Source organism: Melozone crissalis, unplaced genomic scaffold (assembly GCF_028551555.1).
Source record: "Melozone crissalis strain CALT ecotype California unplaced genomic scaffold, PUWL_Pcris_2 ptg000017l_1, whole genome shotgun sequence".
Lineage (NCBI taxonomy): Eukaryota > Metazoa > Chordata > Aves > Passeriformes > Passerellidae > Melozone > Melozone crissalis.
This window is the reverse complement of record NW_026535795.1, coordinates 8,354,288-8,378,762: the sequence shown is the minus strand read 5'-3', so window position 1 is coordinate 8,378,762 and position 24,475 is coordinate 8,354,288. Positions and strand designations below refer to the sequence as shown.

General features: G+C 39.0%; 1 protein-coding gene across 5 annotated transcripts in view; it reads right to left on the bottom strand.

The window, feature by feature from the left end:
* The window catches only part of ZMYND8 (zinc finger MYND-type containing 8), a 48,932-nt gene extending 26,561 nt beyond the window's left edge, over positions 1-22,371 (bottom strand). For 2 of the 5 annotated variants that reach the window (XM_054274375.1, XM_054274380.1), the window contains exons 1-3: positions 22,282-22,371; positions 12,359-12,429; positions 1,490-1,638 (exon numbers count right to left, since the gene is read on the bottom strand). In XM_054274375.1, the coding sequence (XP_054130350.1) occupies positions 1,490-1,638; positions 12,359-12,429; positions 22,282-22,295 (234 nt within the window). In that variant the 5' untranslated portion in view covers positions 22,296-22,371. Of the gene's footprint in view, positions 1-1,489; positions 1,639-12,358; positions 12,430-17,294; positions 17,404-21,195; positions 21,369-21,876; positions 21,956-22,281 lie in introns of those variants that run through there. The other 3 variants (XM_054274377.1, XM_054274378.1, XM_054274376.1) reach the window with 3 other exon arrangements.
* Positions 22,372-24,475: the final 2,104 nt, after the last annotated feature.

Here is a 24,475-nt window from a genome sequence, read left to right as displayed (position 1 = left end):
GCTACCACAGAGAGCAGAGTTTGAACCTATTTAGACACGACAATCTTCAGGCATGCCCACTTCAAATCTGACATGCAAGACAACATTAAATGAAAAGCAGCTTGTAAAAGCTAAACAGAACTAAACAGATGATATTTTCTTGCTAACTTGAAATAAGCACAGCAAAATAAGCAAGTCTGATAGGATAGGTTTTCTTCATTAGATACACAACTTTATTCTATCCTGCACAGGTCTGAGATACCTGGAAAACAGAAAAGTATTTACCAAGGGGAATTTATCAAGTTCAACAACTGCAACTACGTTTTCACATATATTTTCAAATGCAGGAAGAAAAAGTGGAAATCAATACCCAAGGATTCAATTCCACTGTTTGCAAAATTATCTCTGCACTGTACAGTTATAAGCTCAGATGTCAGAGGGGCAGTATCTGCCCAGAAAATGTCCAAGATGTAAAGGAATAAACCCAGGCTGCAGTGAAGCTCAGCAAATGCCAAACTGACCCCAGGGCACCTCCACATGATACAGTTACATCTCCTGATTATCCTGAAATAAAATACAATTTATACTGAGTTTTAAGGCCTAGTTTATTAACAGCTTTTGTTCCAGGACAACTGCAGTGAGTATGAATTTCATTTTCTTTCTTCACCAAGAAAGAACTGAATCCTGTGTTTATAAGACACTGGCAAAAAACCCGGTGACACAAAAATGCACTTTGAAAAATACACAGAACATCAGGTGTGAAGTAATTTCAGTAAGGCTGAAGACTGCTTTAATGTAATCTACTCCAAGATGATACAGATGCTTTACAACATTTGCTATTCAATACAATTCATATAATTCTTTCATGTGCATCATACAATGAATCAGAAATTGTCCAAGTCTTGTGGAGTCAAGTTCTAAGAAGGACAACAAATGCTATCAATTCAGCATTCAGAAGACAGTAAAAATAAGGTTATGAGCATAAAGACTGAAAAGTCACTGTGACTCTGATTTAACTAGCTTAGTAGGAGTGTACACTGCCTGGAAACTCCAAGGTGGAGCTGACTAAAGGGCAGCAGGAAAGGACTGCAAGCAGATGAGGAACTTCACTGACATTATGAGACCTTTCTTAATCTAGATTATCACACTACTGAACATTTTCTGTTAATAGTTTTAGTTAAAAAACAGCTATTGTTGGTTTTGTTATGGTTATAATTATTCATAATAATTCTGTTCCAAATTGCATTTATTGGTTAAACATCTTATTACCTTTATGAAATCACTAAGCAGGACACAGGTGGTCTTTTTCAACAGATGTAAAACAATAATCAAAGAGCATTGAAATCAAAATTATAATACCAACTCCTACCCCCACTGCATTCAAAAATTAATATCCATCCCTTAGGAGTGCAAAAAATGGAGCTTCCTTGAAGAAGACTGAGTTTCTGCTCAGCTATCTCTACATCCTCTATTTCATATTCTAGCATAATAAAACCATGGCTCCTCTTACCTGCTCTTTATTATTACTGTTCAATAGACCAGGCTTCTTTTTCTTTTTTATAGGACTTGTTGATGCATCTTGAGGTGAGTGGCCATTGGAGGAATGTGGAGGGCTGGGAAATTTCCTTTTTTGTGCTGCACGTTCAGCAGAGCCAGGATCTGTAACAGACACAAACAATGGGGGTAAAGACTGCAAACTGATGAAAAATATTCAAAAAATGGTATGGTTTGTCATTCATACTCTTCAAAGGTTTTTGTTTCATGTTTTTAAAATAAAGGTATTTGGAACTTCATTCCTTCAGAACAAAATTTCAGTAATCCCTAAAGAATACAAAATGCTCATCTCAATTAAAAAGAACTTAATTTTTGTTTCTTTTGAAAAATGCTATTTTTCAAAAGAAACAAGTACACAATCAGCTGCAAAGGACAGTCATAGAACAGTGATATGATTCTGACAAAATACAAGTGAAATTTCATCAGAGTTGGGTGAACAAGTTTAATTTTTCCCTAAGCCTTTAATGCATGCAACAAAATGAAATTATACACAAAACCACAGGGGTCAGAATTCAACAATATCACAAGAGAAACAACTGAACCATCCCCCTAATATTTAACTGCACGGAAAAAATTAAAAACTGCAGTGGGTTTGACCACTTTCTACACAAATCTATGGAAAATATTGTGCTATATGATGACTTCTGATAGACCAAAAGCTTGGTTAACATGTGTCAAGATAATACTTAGGAAAACTATACATAAATATGAAAAACACAAAAATATAGGTGGAGGGACACAGAACTGAAAGAGAGAAAACAAATGTAGGAGTGTTTGCCCATCCTGTGTTTTACTACCCTAGAATAGCTACACCAGGCTAACAACATCTGGAATTTCAACAATTCTAGAAGTGCCACTAATTCTGTAGGCACAGCAGATATATTACTGTGAGCTCTCAGAGAAACTCTTGTTGACATAAGCCATAAAATGCTGGCAAAATGTAGTAAACTGGTTTAAATAAACAAACAAAAACCTGTCATGTTTTGAGCTTTGACACTAAAACCTGTGACTTTTTTCCCTTCCCACACACCCTTCTCTTTTACACATACTGGCAGCATTTAGCACCAGTTATCTGCTGACATGCCTTGGCTGAAATCAATCAATACAATGTGCCTGAGACCATTATTGTTACTAGCTGTGTTTGGAGTCAAACAAATCTGCCTCCTGCTCCATTTAGCCCAAAATTTAGATTGATTTGACAATACAAAGAGCTGCTATGTCACCTATATGTGTGAAAAATCCAATGTCTGTTTCCTCCCCTCCTCAAGCAATTAGGACAACAAAAATGCCAACACAGTACAAGTCTGCTGACAGCAAACTCGGAGGCTTTGTCAGTTTGGCTGATTATGCACAGAAGGTGGCAGAAGAACTCCTTGGGCTGGGAAATCTTCATATATCCCAAGAGAGATGTGTTAACCCAGCTATCCTGGAAGAAACTGCAGCATCAGTGTCAGCTAAACCAAAGCTCACAACTAAATCAAAATGATCAAACCTAAAACCAAACAGGCTCTGAATGCTATTTTTTTCATCAAAGTAGAATGGAGCTTTTTCAGCATGGGAGCTGTTTGCATTCAGAGTGACCCACAAAAAACAGCATCATACCATGTCTTTTCTCATCTTCCCACCATCACAATAAAGTCTTTGTTTCTTTATTATAATTTGCAAACAATATCCTCAAAGGGGTCTCTAAGCCCAAGTTTTTCACCAGCAAATAAACCCTGTAACTCCCTAAAGAGATTTGGGCACTTATTTCCAGACTATACCTATGCAGGCACACCTTAAACCAGGAGGGGAAATTGACAGTAGAGTTTTTTTGCCTTTATTTCTTACTTCCAGGCACAAAACTGCCACCAGTGGAGCACATCAGTTTCTTTTCAGCTCTTCAGCCTCAGATTGTGAGGTTTACAAAGAAGCTTTGACACTGCACATTGAGTCTCATCTGTGAGTATAAAAATCATAAAGTTCCTACCCCCTTCATGTGATCCATTTCACTTTTAAATGTTGATTCTTTCCTAAACTAACTGATTCAGGGTCAGGAAAGTGTTAAACTGTTATTAGCTAAACCAGAACTGAATGACTATTCAGTCACAGCCAAATCCAAGCTACAATTCAGCAGAAAAGGTGCTGATTCAATACTAATCTTATTAAATGGTCACACAAACATGTATGTTTGGTTAAGTAATTTCAAAAACTACTTAAAGTGATGTAATTTTCCTCCTTGGTTTAAGAAGCCTGAGTATACTGGGGATTTTCAGATCAACTAGTGGTGACTCATAGGCAACGTACAAAAACTGACCTGAAATACACTTCCTTTTTTTTTTTTCAGCTGGCAAGTTATTCAAATGCACAGAGGTTTTCTTGAGGCAATGTAACTGGAAAAATTAAGGAATAGACAGGAAAACAGCAATGCACAGGCATATTTTTTCAGATTTAGTTGTGCTGGTGGAATAGGCCAGTGGCTTCAACTACCACAACTGCCAATTTACCAAACTGAGGGACCTGATGATATAAATACTCTTTTAATCCAGTTCAAGTAATGAAAGAATGGTAGCATCTTCTTAAATTGTTTGAGCTATAGTTTTCAATTCTAATTATGATAAAAAATTGCATTTTGTGTGAATTTCTTTCAGTGGGAATACCCTATTTAGCACAAACTGCTGCTTCTCCCTCCCTGGCTCTCCTGGTTTGGGAGCAGAGTTCCTGTATCTGAGATGTGAGCCAGATCAAGAGACTGATCCCTATTAAAACAACCTGTAAGGAGGAAAGTTAATCTTTAATTTTGAATCATTTCCCTAGTGTAGGGTTACTTGAAAAAAATGAAACAAATCTGGGGGGAAAGAACAAAAGAGACCAAATTTAAGCTGTGCAATAATTTGGTGACTATATCAGTTGCTTAAAGGGTGGATTCAAGTTTCTGCTCCAAAAGGGAACAGCCAGAATTTCTGTGATCTCTTCTATGATAAGTAAATATTTTTCAAAAAGTGTTTAATGTGCAAGAATGGTCTCACCTTAGGAAGGATCTCACCATGCCAGCTGGTCACCACTTGGTTTGTGATTGAGCAATTTCCCTGCTCCTACTGAACTCTCATCACACCCTGAGCATGTCACCCTCATTCAAACCTCTCACTGATAAACCAATTGTTCTAAAAATATTAATTTTGCTAAGCAATCTTAGTCTGCTTATTTCTTGATTTTTTTTGTGTGATTTTGCTTTCTTAGCACCACTTTAAATTAAAAATGTGCTTCCAGCTCAAGTGAAAAAATAGACACCTGAAACAACTTTTGAAATTCTCATTAAAAGTTCCCTGGTTTTACATCACTAGGTTAGTATTAATTGGTCTGTGATGTTGTCAGGGTTGACAATAGGCACCTCTGAGTGCTCTTACCAATCACTCACTGGGGAGCAAGGAGCTAACCTGAGCTTCACCTGAAGCTTAAATCTTTGTTTCTGTATGCCATCATGTGACTAAAGGATTAGTAACTACTGCTCCCAGGGGACAGACTAAAGCATACTTAAACCCTAAAGCAATTTCATTTCAGACTTTATGACTGCTTTGTAAGTCCAACTTTATGTAATGGCAATGCACTTTGTAAGCAGATAACTACAGTAATGACTTACTATAGTTTAGCTTTAAAAAATTATAAAAACAAACAAAAGTGTATTATTTATGTCAGAGATCTTATCTTGCTGCAGCATATGGAACACAGACCACAACCAAATATTTTTATACTCTGCGTATTGCAAAGTGCTGCACTGTAAACACTCCATAGCAGGGATCCCTGACAACTGAGAAGTCTCACTTTTCTCAATAGAAGCAGGTGCCAACTCAGAAAACCTGTAACAGTAGGATGTTGTTTTCTTTGCCTTTCCTGTGATATTTAAATGTAACTCTTCTTGAAAACAAGCACCATCAAGACGCCTTACTGTAAGAGCACAGCACAAACTGCTCAGTACCACAGACTGACAGCGACACCTCCTTATGCCCTTCTTTCCGTACTTCTTTTTTGTTATTTTTTTCAATTTAAAAACTTAAGTTAAATGCAATCAAGGCAATTCCAGACTAAAACAATGGTGAAATCATGTCTACATATGTATTGTATGTAGGCACCCCTTATATTTGGATTATTTTCTCTCCCAATAAAGCCTTCACGAGAGCTGAAACCCACACCTAAGTCAAGGCTTCACAGCACCCTTCCACAAATAAAATTTGTTCCTTTTATTTTTCTCTAACACTGTGGCTCCTTCACCCAGGAAGCAGGATGGCTTGGAAAACTGATATGGCCTAAATCAACAACAACCCTAAAATTTAATTTCAGTTAAATCAGCAGAGGAACAATTCCCAGAGTTGAAAGTGCCTATGGGAAAAGGATGGAAATGTGACAGTGAAGGAGGGATGCTGGTGTGGCTTAGACCAGGATATATTGTCTTAGCCTCCCATCCTCAATGCAATGGATAGCAAGGCAAATGAGAAAAGCCTGAGTAAATCAGATTTCCAGTAGACCATGATTTTCAAATTCAACCTCACAAACAAGATAGGCAAGCAAAACAAAAGCCTTCCCAAAAAGTGTAGAAATTGCAGGATAAAATCTTTTACTGTAAGTGAAGAACTAACCTCTGAGATTGTGGGGATGGGAAGAAAAGTTTTGCTTTTCAGAGTAAAGTGTAGACAATAAAAAAGAAAATCTTAACTATATCAAGTTTACTTTCATGAAGAGTATTACTTATTCAAATTCTGTACCTAATTTTCTTTAATTGTAGATATAAATCCTATAAAAATAAGCTTCTTACTGCTTGGAGAAAAAACTTCTGCTCTGGAAATTTTCAGAAAGTGAGAAGAGGGAAACTAAGAAACACTTTGTTTGAATAGTAATGACAAAAATAAAAAGAAATTTTTAAAAAAACTTTTAAAAGTTTTTCAATATGATTTGTGATAAAGATGGTAAGATGAGAATAATTTTAGTTCTTCAGGAGTCAGAAACAGCAATGTGTTTTTTTCAGTGAAAAGTATTATTTTAGTCTCACAGGAGACATCAGTAAACTGAGACTCAGTTACACCAATGAGTTTCCTGTGATCCAAGCAAGTTTTTGATATCTCAATGCAAGTGGGTCAAATATGCAAAATTCTAAATAACATTTCCAACCAGAAACACAAACAATTGTTTCACATAAGACAATCAGCAGAAGTGTCACTTAAACTTTAATTCCCAATGCCATGCTATGCCTTTTATTATGGCACAAACAGTTCTGCCAACATTTGGTGAACCAAATCAAAGAATTAAATTCAGTAAAATGTAAAAACCAAAAAATTTATTAAAAACAGTTGCAGGAAGAATTAATTGAATGGATTTAAGAAACAGCTATAAGTCAGTCTGAGAGAAGGTATAAGAAAAGAAAGGTGACTGAAGATTGTTTAAGCTGTCATTACCCTGCAGAAATGTGTATCTATACTTTTAGAAGGAACAAAAAAAAAAACCACCTAGACTGTCACATCTCTTTACTCCTTCTCAAAATCTCTGAATGCCCATACTTTAAATGGCATGGAGTGTAATCAATTAAGAAATCTGACAGAAAATGTAGCAAAACTAACTTGTCTCATTTGATAGAACAGGTTTCAATTAATAATTTAGACAAATTCCAGAACTGTGAAGCACTCCAGTTAAATTTATTATCCTAAATGGTTGTTAAAAGATTTCTGATTTTTCAAATCCATTACCTGTAATATTTTAGCAAACAAATAACCTTATATAAATAAAAATAAATATCTTTAAAACTTAATAAAATCATGGATAAATCTGTTAGAACTCAGCTTTGAGGAATTTTAATTTTCTGCCAGAGTTTTGAAACATGATGCAGTTGCAACCAACCACTAAAGCCCTGTTTACATTCCAGAAAATTCAACTGATGTAATTAATCCAGTCCAGTCACTTAATGCAATAAATAACAGAGGTTATGTAAATTCTGATGAACTCCTGCCACGTTACAGTTTTACACAAGTACAAAAAGACACTGTTAGCTGTTTCTTCAGTGTAGGACTTTGGGAGATAAAGAAAAAGAAACACTTCCCACCAATTTGCAAGGTAAGACTGAAAGGCAAGGATCAGCTGGAGCCTGGCTGTGCGGGACTCGCTGTCCCAAGGCCCTCCCAAGGTGGGACAGCTGATAGCAAGGGCTCTGCTCCAGAGACAAAAGCCCAGGGCTGCACTTCTGCTCCCTGCAGGAGTCTCAGCTTCACACTGGAGTAAGAATCTCATCTCTCTGTGATTAAATACTTGGTCTCACTACAAAGAAAGCTGATAGAGATGTACTACTATGAAACTGTAACAAAATGTATCATGCATTCTCAGAATTCCATTTAATTAGTCATTTTTGTATTTAGATTCACTGTATCTGAATATTTTACCACTGAGAGGAGCTCCTAAGATCAAAGCCTTTAACACAAACCTGAAAAAAAACCCCAAACCTGTAAATGTCAGAATTCTCCCCATTAATCAGTAAGGCCTCAGTATATGATTTTATTCCAAGCTAAGACCATCTAATGACCAGCTGTCCCTGCTGGGGCAAGGCTGCTCCCAGCAATGTCCAACATCTGCTCAACTCCCCAGTAATCTGGTTCAAACTCCACCCAAGTCCTAAGAGCCAGCAGAGGTGCAAAGGCACTGTAAGAGATGTATGACTGATGATGGCAAGAAGAGAGTTAGAGCTCCTCTTGACTGGGCACTAAACAGGCAATGGCTCCAGTATCAGCTGAAATACATCAAAACCTACATGGAAGTCCATCTGCCACCACAGCTTGCTACTGTTAGCAGCTAAATTAAACTAGCAGAGAGGATTAAAAAAAACTTCTTCCATGTAAACAGGAAGAACACATCCAGTGGAGAGTTCATTCTGTCCAAAGAGAACAAGTACAAGCAAAGACAGAATTTGCACTGAAACCACAACCTGGAAATGCTTAGACATTTATCCAGAGACCTTGCAAGCCCCATCTTGAAATATTTAATAAACAAGGCAAAAAGGTAATCCATAAGTCTGGAGCAGAAATATAATAAGATGTTTCTGCTGGACATGTTAATATATGATATACAAAGGACAAAATGTAATCATGTAATCCACAGTCTCCCTCCTCACTAAAGAGCAATCCTCTGTTCACTCCATTTTCTGGTTTTGGATTCCTTGGATTTTGGACTCCTGTTTTTGGATTCTCTTTAAGCTGTCATTTCCCACTTCCAGTTCTCAGATGCCTTATGCTTTCTTGCTCTCATCAAGAGAGCAGTGTATTTTAAAACCTTGTCTTTAACAAGGCTGCACATGCACAGCTCATAAGCAGGTCTACATTATAACTGCTAGAGTAACTCTACTCCTCTTTCCCACCTGACCAGCAATCTGCCCCCACAACTTTTGGGAGACAGTCACTTGTGTGTAACAGGAGGGTTAATCAGTTCATGATTCAGGCAAAATCTGGTACTACAAAAAATGATCAATTTTCTGCTGGATCAGCTGCTTGACACAGCTGAGTGTGCAACAGCAGAAGCATTACAGCCATCAAACAAGAAGGGTAGAGAAATGCAGCTGAACATGTAGGACTCCACAGCCTTGACCAGCTACAGACTCACTTTAGCCATCACAATGTAAAGTAAGAAGTGGCAGTGATGACTTTCAGCTCTGCTTTCATTCCAGCCTGGCCCTGTCTAAATGCTTGCTAACAAAGCTCCACACTTCCTGCACCCAACTGGTGTATTCCTGCACCCAACTGGTGTATTCCTGCACCCAACTGGTGTATTCCTGCCTTCCCTCTTACACCACTGCTGGCAATCCACCAAGCTGTTTCATCACACTGAGCTAGTAGAAAACTGTTCATGTTTTATGGTTCAGTTAGTTTCCTGCCAGCTTAGGCATGGAAGGAAGTGGATAAAACTGCTGCACTGAGCAGTTTGACCAGCTCAGGCTGCTCTGAAACCACCATGTTACCCAGACCAACTCAAAGGCTGTGTTCAGACCCATGTTACAGATTAAACAATGCATGGTTTAGTTTAGCTTCAACTGAATTATAGCAATTAAACTGCTTATACCAAAACAAGAATGTTCATGAGGAGGTCTGCATCAGGGTAATTGGTATTACAGCAATTAAATTTATTTCCTTACAACTTTCTTAAGACACAGCCTCAGATGAGCTGTACAAACCATAACTGGGCAAGCAGGTTATGGACTTGCAGCACATCTGCTGCTCAAGGTCAAGGCTGAAGTTGTACAGTGCCATGGACTGATCTCCTGCACAGGCTTCTCACACATCAAAAAACCCAAACAAAGCCCAAAGAGCTCTGTGCTCCCCACCAGATTTGCCTAGATAGGGTCAACTTCCTCATCTATATCCTTTCCAAAACACACAAAGCAAAACTCTGCACAAGCTAATTGCTGCAAGTGGAGACATTGCTGCCACCATCCCACCAGTTGAAAACTTTGCTGCACTTTTTCTGCCTTGCACAGGGCAGAGTGACAGTTTTAAAATTCTGGTTTGTGACTTCTCTGCTGCAGAAATACTGCACTGAACTATCAGAGAAGCTTGTTTCAGTCCCAATAACAGGAGTACAGAAAGATTCATTACACCAGGCCTGCAATGTGGCCAGCTCTTGGAGATGACGTTTATGATTATTTTATTTTCTGTGAGAAACTGTCTTTTCAACTATTATAAAGTTATATCACTAATTTACAGATTAGGTTGAGTATACAACAAAGAGAAATGGTTTACAGTTAAGTCTAAAGAGTTCTTTATATCCCACATTCTTCACTGGAAAAAATACAAGCCTGTAAGGGCTTGAGGTGGGTGGTTGTTATTCCTGTCCTTGGAGTGGTGCTGGCAGGGGTTTTATCAACATACATGTTAAATTTAACAACCAGCTAAAGCAAGTCAGTATCTAGCTAAACAAATACCAATTCCCTAATTATTAAAGTGATTCAACACTTGCTAAGTTTTATCTCTACTATGGTGATACAGAAATGCCATTTATATCACTCCCACTGCTATTTAAAGCACTAGGAGAACATCTATGCATGGACCAGTGGCTTTCACACATGACAGCTTGGGTCAACCTAAACCAGCACTGTGGTGAGAATGGCTTTGGCATCAGCTGGTTCAGGGAGTTGCAACAACAGTAAACAGTATGAAAACCTGAGTCTCTTTCTGCCAGGTTAAATCCCTCTGAACTGGCCGTTTCTAATTGGTAAGAGCCCACAGTGCAAGGGAAGCTGCAAGATCATGTGTGTGACAAGGCTGGGACATGACAGACTGAGCTCTTCAATAACCAGGATATTAAATCAGCTCACTGTCCTAAAAAGCTTCCTCTTAACCCTACCAAACAAAAAGCAAAGTTTTCTGTGAGCTTAATTCACTGAAACAACATATCCTGAGGTCAGGACAGCATTACAACTACCACAAGGAAATGGAAACTTTTTGTATGGCCCATGCACCTGCTTGTGACTGATTAAAGTACCAGAACCAAAATGTAAACATCTACATAAGTAGATATCAGATTTTTAAGTGTCTTTTAGACATTAATTACATCAGAGTGACATAAATAATGGTTTAGCTCAGTTAAGGCATGCAGAATTCTTATTAGTACTAGAAAGTGGGCCAGTGCTTCTAAGGAGAAATAAAGATGAGATTTCATGGGTAGCTAAATGTATTTAACAACCCCCATTGCCTGTTATACCAAGTTCTTATGTCATCAGACTCTTTCACAAACAAACTGGTCACTACAACAGCAGAAAAATGTTTCAGCTTTTAAGCTGGTTAGAAAGTTCAAGTGGCTGGGATGTGACAAGCACCACAAAGGAAGTAAGTGGTGGAGTGCAGAGCTGGGAGCTCACCCCAGCCAGCAGCAATCATTAAAGCAACAGAAACATTTACTTTCTGCTGGCTTAGAAAACCGAAATACAAAGAGAAGTAAATATTGAAAGCAGTCCAGTGGTGGAGACTGACATACAAGATCAGAAGGAGAGAAGGGAGAAAAAGACAGCGAGAAGGGACAAAAGGAGCTACTGCATCTCTTCTGAGGTGTCAGATCTCATGTACTACCTCACCTAACCATACTATGAGAACTGAAACATGAAATTTACTGTTAGTACAAATAAGACCTGAACCCAATTTTATAACCATGTTATCCAGCCAAGCTTCCTCATTAGAAAACATGCAGATGATCTGTGCCATGCCTTCAAGACAATCCCACCTGCATTTTCAGAGTTAAGCAGACTTGTGAGCCCTGCTGTAGGAATGTGAAGAGTAACTGGGTATGCCAGAACTTTAAAAGGATGGTAGTAAATATTGCTGCTGTTTTAGAGAAATGGCTTTCAGGTAAACTCAGCTGAAGTACAAAAAGAGATGGACAGGAATGAATGTCCATGAAATACATACTGCTCATGGGACTAACTTCTGTGGAAACAGAAATGCTACTGTGACTCTTTATTCTTAGAAAAAAAAGAATTCATTACAGTAGGAAATACTACCTTAATAGTTTTGCTGCTACTACTACTTTCTCCTGTCTTCCCAGTCTAGAAGTACTATTTTAAAGGAAGCCATGATAAGTGATACAAGTGGTTGCTGGTTTTTGGTAATTTAACCTTAGTTATTCATAAACCTGAAATAACACTGAAATATTTGTGTGTGTAGAGAAAAATTAAAACACTTCCTAACATACAGTAGTCATTGTAAAAAATACAGTGAATCTTGAGGCTCCACTCAAGAGCAGCTTCATGGTAGATGATACAGCTCCACTATCCTGGTTTACAAATAACTGTGTTGTAGAACCTAATTGAAATATTCCTCTTACTCACCTTTGGATCGAGTGGAGATGTCCATCCCCTCCACCACCTCCTGCTCCGCCTTTATCTCCTCTTCAGCCAAGCTGCAGGATTCAGAAAGGTGAATTAGATCACTTTATGGACTGTATTAATCCCATGACTAACTTCTATCCATTAAGTTTAGCCCAACACTGCCAAACACAACTACATCAAAATTTCTGATGGAATGAAAGGTTTGCTTTTTGCCAGAACTGCATTTGATACATTAATCAAACCACAGTGAGAAACAATCCAGGTACACACATATATGCTGCAAGTTACCAAGCACAAAAATTCCATTTTTGTACCAAAGACAGTCCTGTAACATGTACTGAAGATTATGGCAATATATGTATGAACTGTGGGTGACAGACAAATAGGAATTCTGTTCCTTGCAGCTTCTAATCTCAGATAAACCATGGGACAGATGCCTGCCAACATTTAAATGCTCATCAGCATTTGTGAACAGATTAGCTGAAGTAACAGACATGGCAACACAGAACAATTTGCAAAATTAGAAGGTAAAACGTAATTTTTTAAACAATAACATAAATAATTTTAAGTATTTTGGAACTAGACTGTATAATAGAAAACTAAATATTTATAATTTATTGGCAATACAATTCCACTAATTGTAAAGAGTAAACAGTGTAGAGTTGTTACCATTCAATCTTACACAGTCACTTTTCATTTGCTCCAGGCAGGACTAAACTATTACAAAGTACATCTGACTTTCTGATATTCTACTTGTGATATTCTAAAGTGATGCCATTCAAGAAAACAATCAATTTGGCTTGTTAAGTCACTTTGGGGAAGGAAGATGGAAGGGAGAGGAAAAATGAACACCATGAACACATGACAGAGCAGTTCTGAAGATGTGACTACCCTAGATGAAAGGTAAAAGAAAACACACGATGTTGAAGCAAACCCAAATTCAAAATGATGGACAAATGGGTTTCTGGAGCTTCAGGCAGTGTCCACCAGAGCACAGCAGCCATGAGGGATGTGAGAGATCCTCTCCTGTACAGGGACAATTTACCCTTCGGTCTGTTAGTAGAAGTTGTTGCTGATAGCAGTTTGCACTGATATGGCAGATTATGAATTTCTGCTGTTATGGAGCCACCCCAACTCCAGGGACAGGGCCAAGAGGGCTGCTGGAGACCTTTGCCTCAGCCACTGTGTACAAATCTGCCTCAGACATCTCAACAGAGCTGGGAAACAACAGTGAGGACTCGGTTACATTTACACCAGAGAAACTCTTCAGCCTGGCAAACAGTTTATATCAGCAGGAGTTTTGTAATGGGTATAAGTTAAAAGAGATTCCTTAACAAAGTCAAACTTAACACCAGAAGGTGTTTTTAGTTTGCTATTTGACAAAACTACTTTTAATCAACTCTGAGCTACTGGGGAGTTTGGCTGCAATTCCTTTCAACAGTTCTAAACAGTACAGTTATGTCAGCAGAAATTTTATATACAAATTCACCAAGCTCAATGCATGGAAAACCCAAAGCTGAGAAGTACCCCAAATGCCAGAAATCATTATTCTTTGTCATAGGCTCTTTAAAGTCACAAAACACTGAAGGGAAATTCTATTCTACCAGCATCTACCTCCCAGCTACCCTGATCATTTCAGCAGCAAGTCAAGGCACCCATGTGACCAGAATTATGGTAAATGTGTAGCACAGTTGACTGTAACACAACGCTTCTCACATTTATTTTGCATGGGCAGATTAAATGCACAACACAGCCAACCATACTACAATGCTCACACATTTACTATGCATGGGCAGATCAATTATTCTGCACATTTGTTACACCCTTTCCCAGGGGCCTCAGCAAAGAGGAGCTGGCAGTGGCCTGCAGACACCAAAACATTTCATGCACCACTTGCTTTTGCCTGTTCCTCTCCTAAGCAAAGGGTAGGGATGGGCTCATGGGATGGGTTCATTGTTCTCTTCCAATGCTGCACTGGAGGTTTTTCCTTCCCTTTCCTCTTTATAAAATCCTATTTCTATATTGCCAAACTGTAACAAACCCCATATTTTTAAAACATCATGAATATATGACCAGTAATGCACACAGGTAAATATGTATTCATACCCAGTAATTCTGTAAGATTGGGGTAATCTGACAGTGCACATTAAATGCTTCTAAAATACAGGTCCAGTTCCAGACACAGACTAGGACATACAAGGCTTTACAAGACTCAGGTTGAACACTCATGCTCATTTTACATAGGTTGCTACTAAAAGGAATGGTTTCCCCATTCCTTAACTTCTTGTTCCAGAAAGGATGACCATTTTATCCAAATCAGTTCTGGAATGTAACTCACTGTGCAGCTGGGCATGCAGAAAATGGGAGAGAACCACACAGGGAGAAAATGGCAACTTTTAGCAGCTCACATCTAAGTTACATTAAAGCAATCATAATATTCCAGACTCATCCAAATCTATCAGGTCATTTTGTTTAAAACAACCTCAGGGGAACATGGTACAACATGAAAGATACAGTAGTTGGCACAAATCATTATTACAGTCCAGGGAGTTGTGCAGGAATCCTGGCTGAGAAATGGGAGTGATGGATCCACGTGGCAACACCACGGCAGGAACTGCTCCCACCTCCCTGACCAAAGGACAGGAGATGTTTCAGACTCACTGAGGATGTTCTGAGCCCCTGGGCCCAAACCCAGCACTGCAGAGGGTTACAGGGCAGGACTCCTACCCATCAGTGACAGCACAGCAGGGTTTTCAGCTCAGGATGTGTTCTGCTCATGTAACGAGCTTAATTTAGGAAACTGAGTCAGTTTCCTCCATTACCCTTTAAAGTGCTCTTGCAATAGTGCTATAAACAAGAAAAAGATTCTTCAGAAACACTTGTAAGGTGAACAAAGTATCTTGCAAAATCTTGATACAAAGAATCGTGGAATGATACAATGGCTTGCCTTGGACAGGACCTAAAAGGTGATTTAGTTCCAAACCCCTGCCATGGGCAGGGATGCACACATCACATAAAGGATGCCTGAAAACAGCCTTCCCAAAGATTTTTAACTATAAATGAGCAGTCAAAACTGCATTCTCCACTTGATAGCAAGGTTCTCCACTTTCCTCAGCAATGGACGTGCACATTTCCCTATACTCACACAAAATCCAGCAATTGCCTACTACACTATGAAACCTGAGCCTCAGAGGAACAGAGACATCTCCATATTCTCTGCAATTAATTAATCTTTTAAGGGCACAAACATTTCAGTATATAAAAAAACCACAGAGACTGTTCTGAGAAAAAAAAATCCCAATGTTGGAGAGGAACAGTTAAATAAAAGTTGTTAGACATAGCTATAAAAGACACTGAACATTTACAGCTCTTCAAAAGCATCTCCCATTGCTTTATTTGCTGTAATGTATAATGACTTCCACAGCATGACATTGTTGGAATGTTGGCAGTGATGACTGCAGTGGTCATCTTTGAGATTCAAGTTTATAAATACATACCAGCAATTCATAGCAAGTTTACAGTAACTTTTCTAAAGCTGACATCTTTTCACCTCTGCATGCTCCCACCAATACAAGGAAAATTCTGAAAATGCTTTATAAAGCACAAACTTCCAAGTGCAGATATTAGTAAAAAATTTCCAATTAAACAATTCAAGAAAAACAGGTTCTTAATCAGTTACCTTACTACTACCCACAATAAAATAAAAAGAAAATTAAAACCAGCAGCAAAATAATTAAAAACAAGTATCTCATTCTATGGAAACAATAACTGTGTGGTCAAGTAGACTGTTCTAGAGAGTTTTATTTTGAGAATTCATTTTTGCAGGGCTCAGAGCAGCTATTTCAGCCAGCATGTGTTACTGTCATGCATGTATGAATGGGATGCTCTGAGGCTGCAGATCAGAAATTATACTGGAATATACTCAGTTAAGTACATAAATGAATACAACAAATAGCTTATGTAATTCTGAAAGCTACCCTTATTTCCTCATTAAGTTGAATGAACACAGAGAAACACGTATTAAGAACACAACTGAAATTTAAGCTTTGCCAGTTTCCCTGTCAAATGACCAGAAAACCAATTAATCATTTAAAACTTCCCTACTCATATTGACAAAACTTGCAACAACAACAACAAAAGTTTGTTTTCTAAAATGTTAAGCTAATTGGTTTCATACAAACTAGCTTAGCATGTCTGAATAAGGGTAGAAGGGGTGGAGGTTATTCCTTTGGGGAGAGTTGGGCACAGAAAGAAAAAAAAAAAGATTGCAAACATACACAATTTATTGTTACTTAGGTAAAAATGGAAAAATAACTCAGCTGCCTATTTTTTAAATATGTTCTCTATCAAACTGAAAAGAGGGTGGGGTTTTTTTAATATAAAATTCAGGCTTTCAAATTTCTCATCCCTGAATTATATACTGACTTTTCTGTTTAGGAGAATCATTCCTTTACAAATAGTACTATTTACCTGAGAAATGTACATATACAAGAATATATAAACTGTTCTAATCCATAGTAACTACAAAGAGCAATTAAAAGTTGCAGATGAACTACTGCACCTTGACATTTAACCAAGAAAAACTGACAGATATGGAAAACCACTCGAAACAGCTAATGCCCACATACACAATCTAGATCTACATCAGGGAATAACACATGAATTTCAGATCAAGAACTACATATTTCTGGAATTCATTTTTCCTTTTAATTAACAGAAAACAAAACCAAACAAAAAAACTGATTAAAGACTATAAGCACTAAAACTGAATTTCATCTTTAAGATAATTCCTGCCTCTCATGCATCACATTTGTGAGCAGCAATTCTAAATAATGATTCCAAAAAAAAAAACCTGCATTCAATAAAAGATTTAAAACCAAAAACCACTATTTGCATGCCATTGCTGAATAAATAGCAGCTTTGTATGAGCACTCACCTATAACAGTCTCTTACTCATCGGTAGCTATGCTATTTATGCAGGGCTCTTAAAATGGCGTCTGCCAGCACTGCACTGCCTCACTCCTGCTCTGGAGCTAAAATGGTAGCACTTTGTTCAATACCAGCAGCTCCTGTTTACACAGCAGGGCAAGATTCAAAGGCAGCATCTAAATATCAGAAATGGTAGAGAAGGACCAAAGGACACCTGACATCCGAACGTTTAACTAAAAAGGCACAAGACAGGGAGATTTGTGAAGTCACAGGTTACTAAGGAAATCACTCAATTTTAGCTTCACCCTCCAGTGTGAGCACCTCATGTTTTGCATTTCCCTTTGCAGAATTCCCTGCAAAGTGCTCCATGTGTATTAAGTAAATAAGACTCTGTATTAAGGAATTAATATACACAAAAGGCTCATTCAGATATCTATGTACAGCAATGTTTAAGCTGGTTACCTGTGATAACAAGCAAAGTAACTATTTTTCATTTAAAGAACATTTCAGTTCTTTTTAAAACCTTATTCTTTTCTGGTTTCCATTTAAAATAGCAGCACAAAAGAGAAAAATCAGGGGAGGGAGGGGGATCCTTGGTGCCACACAGTCATCTTTTAAGTCTATAAACTATACAGCTGAGGCCCAAGCAAGGCAACCAAATAGCTACAGATTTTAGATGCCACAAATATAACTTGAGAACAATCATGCTTGAAAGTAAAGGTTTATATCAGCTGAATTAAGAATGGTAACATCCTGTTACAGCATGGTTTTAACCTCACAGTGTGAAGCACAGATGCTTTGACAACAGGCAATAAAGGGTTAACATGAGAATGACAGACAACTACCAAATACATGAAACTCACTTCCTATGTAGCTATGGCTAAATTAGTCCTTAACCTATGAACACAAGACATGTTTATTAACAAATGTATTTAAATTACTTTCTGAATACAATTTAAAGGGCCAAGCTTCATGGCCTACTGCTGGTTTCCAGTCTGCAGACCCCTCAAAGCCAGCGTGCCACCACAAAGGGGTTTGCAGACAATAACCAAGTAAATCAAACCTAGTCTAACAGGCTTAAAGTCACTCTAATGGGATTCATGTCCCCATGGGAAAAATACTGGGGATCCACAAATAACAAAATTTGAAAACTGCTGTCTACTCCATTTCATATGGGCAAAGGTTTTGTTCAACTTTCAAGATATTTAGAAAATTCAAATTAATACCTGAATTTCAGACAGAGGAGAGCTTCTACTGAGATTTATCTCCCTTTAACCAATTATGCTGGAGTAGTACCCACCACTATGGAAAACTGACCACCAGCTATCACTTTTCAGCTACTGGATCCACAGTAGCTGGGAAGTGAAACAACACAATACACTCGAAAGCAAGGCAGAACAGGAGAAACAAAGCAACAAAACCAGAAACAAAACAAAACAACAACAAAAACCTCAAGCAAAAGTGATATCACAAAATGGAAGACAGCTCAGAAAGATGAGCCAATTGAAGTTTGTGGACACGATATGAAGGGCTAAATTTGTAATGTAATCTATCTATTTCTGCTTTTTGAGCATGAAGTTCCTTTCATTACATGCTCCCTTAGTAGCAACGTAGGTTTTCTGCTACATTTCATACTCCTACCTACTGCGAGGGGGGGGTGACTGTTACATTTGGAGTGGTTTATACTCTGCATTTTTTTCATTTCCAATATGTTAAGTAGTGTCATTTGTTTAAAGAAATTACTCAGCTTTTCCCTAGCACTATTTAGCTTCCAAGTAAAACAGTTTGCCTGCAAAGAATGAAAAAGGCATGTAGCTTTTAAAAAGCTACTGTTTTCACCATGATTTATAATCCAGATCACTCCTTTGTTTTCCCCCCACTCCATTCTTTGTCCAGTTAATTACAAAAGTAACTGGATGTTGGCACTAAATAATAATGCCTAATCATATTCATCCTGGGCAATTCAAATTACTCTCTAGTAGCCAGAAAACTTACAGTGTAATTATACGATTAACTGCTAGTTATAATCAGAATAATGGCCATTTGCTCCAAGCTGAATAAACCTCAGCTGCATTGCTTCATACATGTCCTGTCTAATTGTGATTGTAACAAGATCCAGGCCAGTAAAATCTTGGGGAGAAAGCATACGTGCTTTTTCCCTGCATCTGTCACTTAAAACAAAAACCCACATTCCATCTGTCCTGAGCAGGAAAAATACAGCTTATTACGCAACCTAGGGAAGCGAGTGCTAACACTGTACCTTGACAAAGCACCAAAAAATATATACATCTGAAATCCTTCAGCTTGGCTGAATTAGCTTTGCTTAGATGGAACAAAGATGGCAGAAATTTCCAGAAGGCCTTTCTCAGCCCTGCCACCGCAATTGTCAATCTTTAACCTGCCTGCTGCGGCAATTGGCTCCGGCGCTGGCGGAGCAGCGCCATTGGGCCGAGCCGAGGCACAACGCTGCTGTCTCTACCTTGCCTCAGACATCTTGCTGCAATGCAGACATTTGTTTTTTGTGAACTATAAAAGAATTACACTCCAGTGGTTGAAAATAGTGAACTTTTAACAGACTCACGATGCTCCGTTTCATTACATGCACGAGGGCAGCTCACACAAATGCGCTTCACTGTCAGCAGCGTGTCTGGAGGCGCAGATTTGAAACAGATCCTGGTTTAACAAAACCTGTGGGAGCCATTTTAATACAAGCTTTCTGATTGCAGATCACTTACCCCTGCTTCCTCACATTAAACAAATATTATGTTGTTCACCCTTAAAGGCTGAAAGTAAACTGCTCACATGTATAAACTACTACTAGGAAAATTGTGTCCAAATGTAATTTCTGGTTTTTTAGCAACTGAAGAACAAAAACCAGAATAACTTCTTAGCTATGTCAGCACTTTCATGTATGCTGAGAAATGCATTAAAATTACATACAGAAATACTATCACATGAAATTCAGTGGTAGCCCAGCAGTATTTCAGGTTTCAAATTGAACTAGACATTCTTATAATCTAATCCTAGGGGATTGGGGGGGGTGGGGGGGGGGGGGGAACATTGGGTGGGGGGGGAAGGAAAGCTTTTAGCCAAAGTGAGATATTCAAAGTAAGATATTCACACTGGTAAACAAGTAACCAGAGGTAAATTGCTATGTTAAAAGAACGTTATCAAATACATGGCAAGGGTCTATAAAAGTTTGCATGCACTGTGCCTCAGCACAGTCATTTATTTACAAAGCCAGCCTAGCTTTCAGTTCTTTCCTAAAATAATGAATGCGTATGGACTTTTAAAACAAGTGCAAAAATTACATTAAAAGCACAAAAGAGCATCCTTCCTCTGCTTTGGTAACAGCCCTGGTGATCACTGAATAACAGCCTGTTCAAACAAGCATGCAGGCGCTACAATTAAAATCTTTATAAACAGCACAAAATGTTTCTAAATTAGTTATAAACCAAGGAAGCTTGTCTGAGGTTATACTTTGTATAGTATCAGAAACATATGCTCATTAAGTGTTATTTACTTTACTTCATAAGGTCACTTCATTGCTGAGCACTAGCACTTTCATCACACCCGAAAAGCCCAAGGAACGGTGAAAACGCACTTTACCCTGCAAACACGGCAATTAATGATCTAGGAACAAACAGCAAGTAGAATATTTTTCACTGGCCTAAGGTAAACGGGAAGTAAAAGCTTCAAAATTTAGAGACAAATTATCAGAAAAACAGTGCAATCAAATAGAGCAGTTTACACGTACAAGTCCCTTAAAATGGACGCTAAGCAAATCTGATCTTTTATATGACTAATCAGTAACATCACTTCATCTACTGCACTGACTGACCCAGTAAAAACAAAATGTTTGGAAAAGTATTAAAAATGTTCAGAGAGTAGCATGCTGCTTTACTTACCAACTGTTCAAGCACCCATCTCATTTTTCCAGTTAAGGAGATACAACAGGCTGGCAGATTTGGGAATTGATCAAAAAGGAATTTCTTGAAATAATTACGTAGCATTTAACCAAAAGTTAAAAAAAAATAAAAGGGAAAAAAAACCCCAAGAACGAACAACATGTACTACTGTCATGAACCACACATGATTTTATATCTTCTGGACTCCACAACACAGAACTGTGGCTGATACAATGTAAAACAAAAAGGCACAGATAAAAGTTGCATTAGTTTATTTGAACTATGCAAAACAAGAAAGCTAACAGTTCAAAAACATTTTCCATAAAGCATCAGATTTGTAAACAGATGCACTGCTGCGTTTTACTGAGCAGCACTCCATTTCCAAAATCTGCAGCATAAAAACTCCCTTTTAAAGGAACAAAATATTAACCATACATTGTCCCTCAGAAAGAGAAAAGCGTTGTATTAACTACTCCTGCAAGAAAAAAGGTTCAATAATCATTTTAAGTTAAGATAAGCTGCATAAAAAACATGATGCAACAGCACACCACCACCTAGGCCCAATATCTACAATCTGCCATTAGCACTTTTTGCTGATGCCTAGGTTTTTAAAAATCCCATATTTTCTCAGAGATAACTTATCTTAGCTGTTCCATTCACTGTTTAGAAAGGTAAACTTGCCTGTTCCTCTGTCTGCCATTATCCCTGCTTGACTCCCTGTAGGGCAGTTAAATGCATCTGCTCCCTAGCTTCCATTTTCTCTCCAGCAGGCATGTGACACAACAGACAATAGTGCTGGCAAACTGCTCAGAGACACAAACCTCCTTTGGTATACCAGGATCTTGATAAACTCTAAAAACACCATCCTCCTGTGAAGAAGTAGGCATGCCAAGGCTTTGCCAGACTGTAAAATAAAGCTGTGGCTAATGGCTACTAACCATGTGACCCAAGAAAGCAAATTTAAACAGTTCCAACTTAATATAAGTGCTGTGGTGTGAGTTTTGCACGAGAAATCACAGAGAATCACACTCTCAACCCACAACTCATAGGTCTTAGAGAAAAAGCAATGTAAAAAGCAAGGCTTACCTCTGTGGATGCATTGTTAACACAGTGTTATGTCAATACTTATAAAACATGGAGGACAGGCTCTCAGTACTCGGGCAGGGAGGGCTTGGCACTTGGGCTTGATGATCTGTCTTCCCCATGAAAGCCGCCCCCGGATTGGCTGCCCCGGCAAATCCTCATGTAAAGCGCCAGGGGATTGGCTGAGACACTTCCTGAGCGATTATCTTTGTGCGGCTCCGGGAGCAGGAGCCATCCCGGGCTCGGAGCAGGCCGGCGCGCTAGGCCCGGCCGCGTTCGCCACCGCCGCCCCGGCCCCGGCCCGGCCCCGGCCGCGCACCGCCCGCCTCGGGCAAGGGCCAGCACACCGCCGGCCCCGGCAAATGGGCCTCAGCGTGCCGTTTGGTGAAGGCAGCTGGCTATTCTAAACGCGAAGGAGGCACAGTTTGCCCAGGTCGCAGGAGCTGTTCTTTTGTTTGCACGGAAAGCGAAATTTCGCTTGGCCGGGGCTCTGCTGGCCGGGAAAGCGAGGCCACAGGCAGAGAGCAAAACTTACCGAAAGTGCATGTGCACAGGAGGGACTGGAATTAATAATTCAGGATTCAGAGAAAGGTTGTCCTGCTCCAGAATTTAAATACATAAACGTGCAGCAGAACAACCATGTACCTACAGTGTGATTTCTTTAGATACCACGGTATGCTGAGTCTTAATAGGAAAAAGGAGCCTTAAACAGAAACACTGCTGTCTCCTTTCCCCAAAAACCATTCCAGAATTGAAACTGTTTCATCACAGAGCATTGCTACCACTTGGTGCAGGCCCTCCCTGCGTTGAAAATGCTGCAGAGCTAAACTAAAAATATCCATGTCACCCCAGAGCCTGAGCTCTCCGTTCCCCCCCGGCCCCCACCTTTCGGCCTGGCTGGGCTGTTACACAAAAACTGACTGACTTCCTTAGGAGCGGCTGCAACTGCAGCTTCCTGTCCGTTAACCCTCTAGCCCTGGGCGCTTTTTGAGATGCTGCTCAGGCCCTGCAAACACTCATTTCTCGACGTGGCAATCGGTCTGCCCCCCCCCCCCCCCCATGAAAACATTCACACAGCTTTTCAGATGATTTTGCTTTACCTTTTTTTTTTTTTTTATCTCCTGCGAAAATGCTGCGAATGAAACAATGAGAAAGCAGGGTGTAAGCAATCGGTTTGATCTTGGGCCATTTTCCAAGGTTTTGATTAAAAAATGTGATTCCGTTCTTTTCCCTAATGCAGTGAAAGTGGGAGGGTTTATCGTTATGCCAAGAAGGAAGCCTTAACTCCAGATGAAGATTTTAAAGGTTAAATTTTTAGAAAACCTTTGTATTATTGTTCAAAATTTTGCATCTGTGTTATATAGCTCTGTATTATCATTCTGTAGCCATGAAGATTGCAATGGAAATTGCAGATGAAAGGGTGATTCTGAATCATATTGAATATCAAATAATTATTTATTAAACAAAGGGAAAAAAAACAAAACAAGGGAAGGTGTAGAGGGAGACGCTTAACATTGAATCAATAATAATTAAATAATGAGATAGAATAACCAAAGAAAAATAAACATTCTTCCAGTACAACATGCAGGATCTCAGATTGTGCAAACCCAGCTATAAAAAGCCCTCTTCCATAAATCTACGACATTTGCAAAGAGAATATGCATGTCACGTTTAGTTAAGTGCTAATAATCCCAGAAACAATCACCACAACAAAACCTAGTGCCCTCCCTTACCTCCATACAGCACCTCTCACGATATAACTACTTTACCACACAAACCTCTCTGCCTGAGAGCCGGCGTGACTCATAACTGTGCCACTCAGTAAAATTAGTCATCCTGCTCAGCATTGTCCCATTCTGCATTCAGATTATTCCTTGAGATAGCATTGTAACAGGGAGCTGCCACAGCAGCCCATGGCTGTGCTTACACTTCTGTGTCTCTGCATTTCAGGCTGCAACAGCAGATTAACAGCCCAGAGTATAAATTATCATCTCATAAGGAATTCTGGAGTCCCTGCTGGAAGCATTTTCTCTTTTTAGATTTTGCAATGTTTTTCAGGGCAGGGAGCAGGAAGGCTTGTGGATACACTGACCGTTTGTTCTGTTTTAGGAATGAAGCAGAAACTGGGGAGAGTGCTGCTATAAAGGGAATCATACAGCCCACTTCAGCAGCAGGAACACACTGGAAATTCATGACA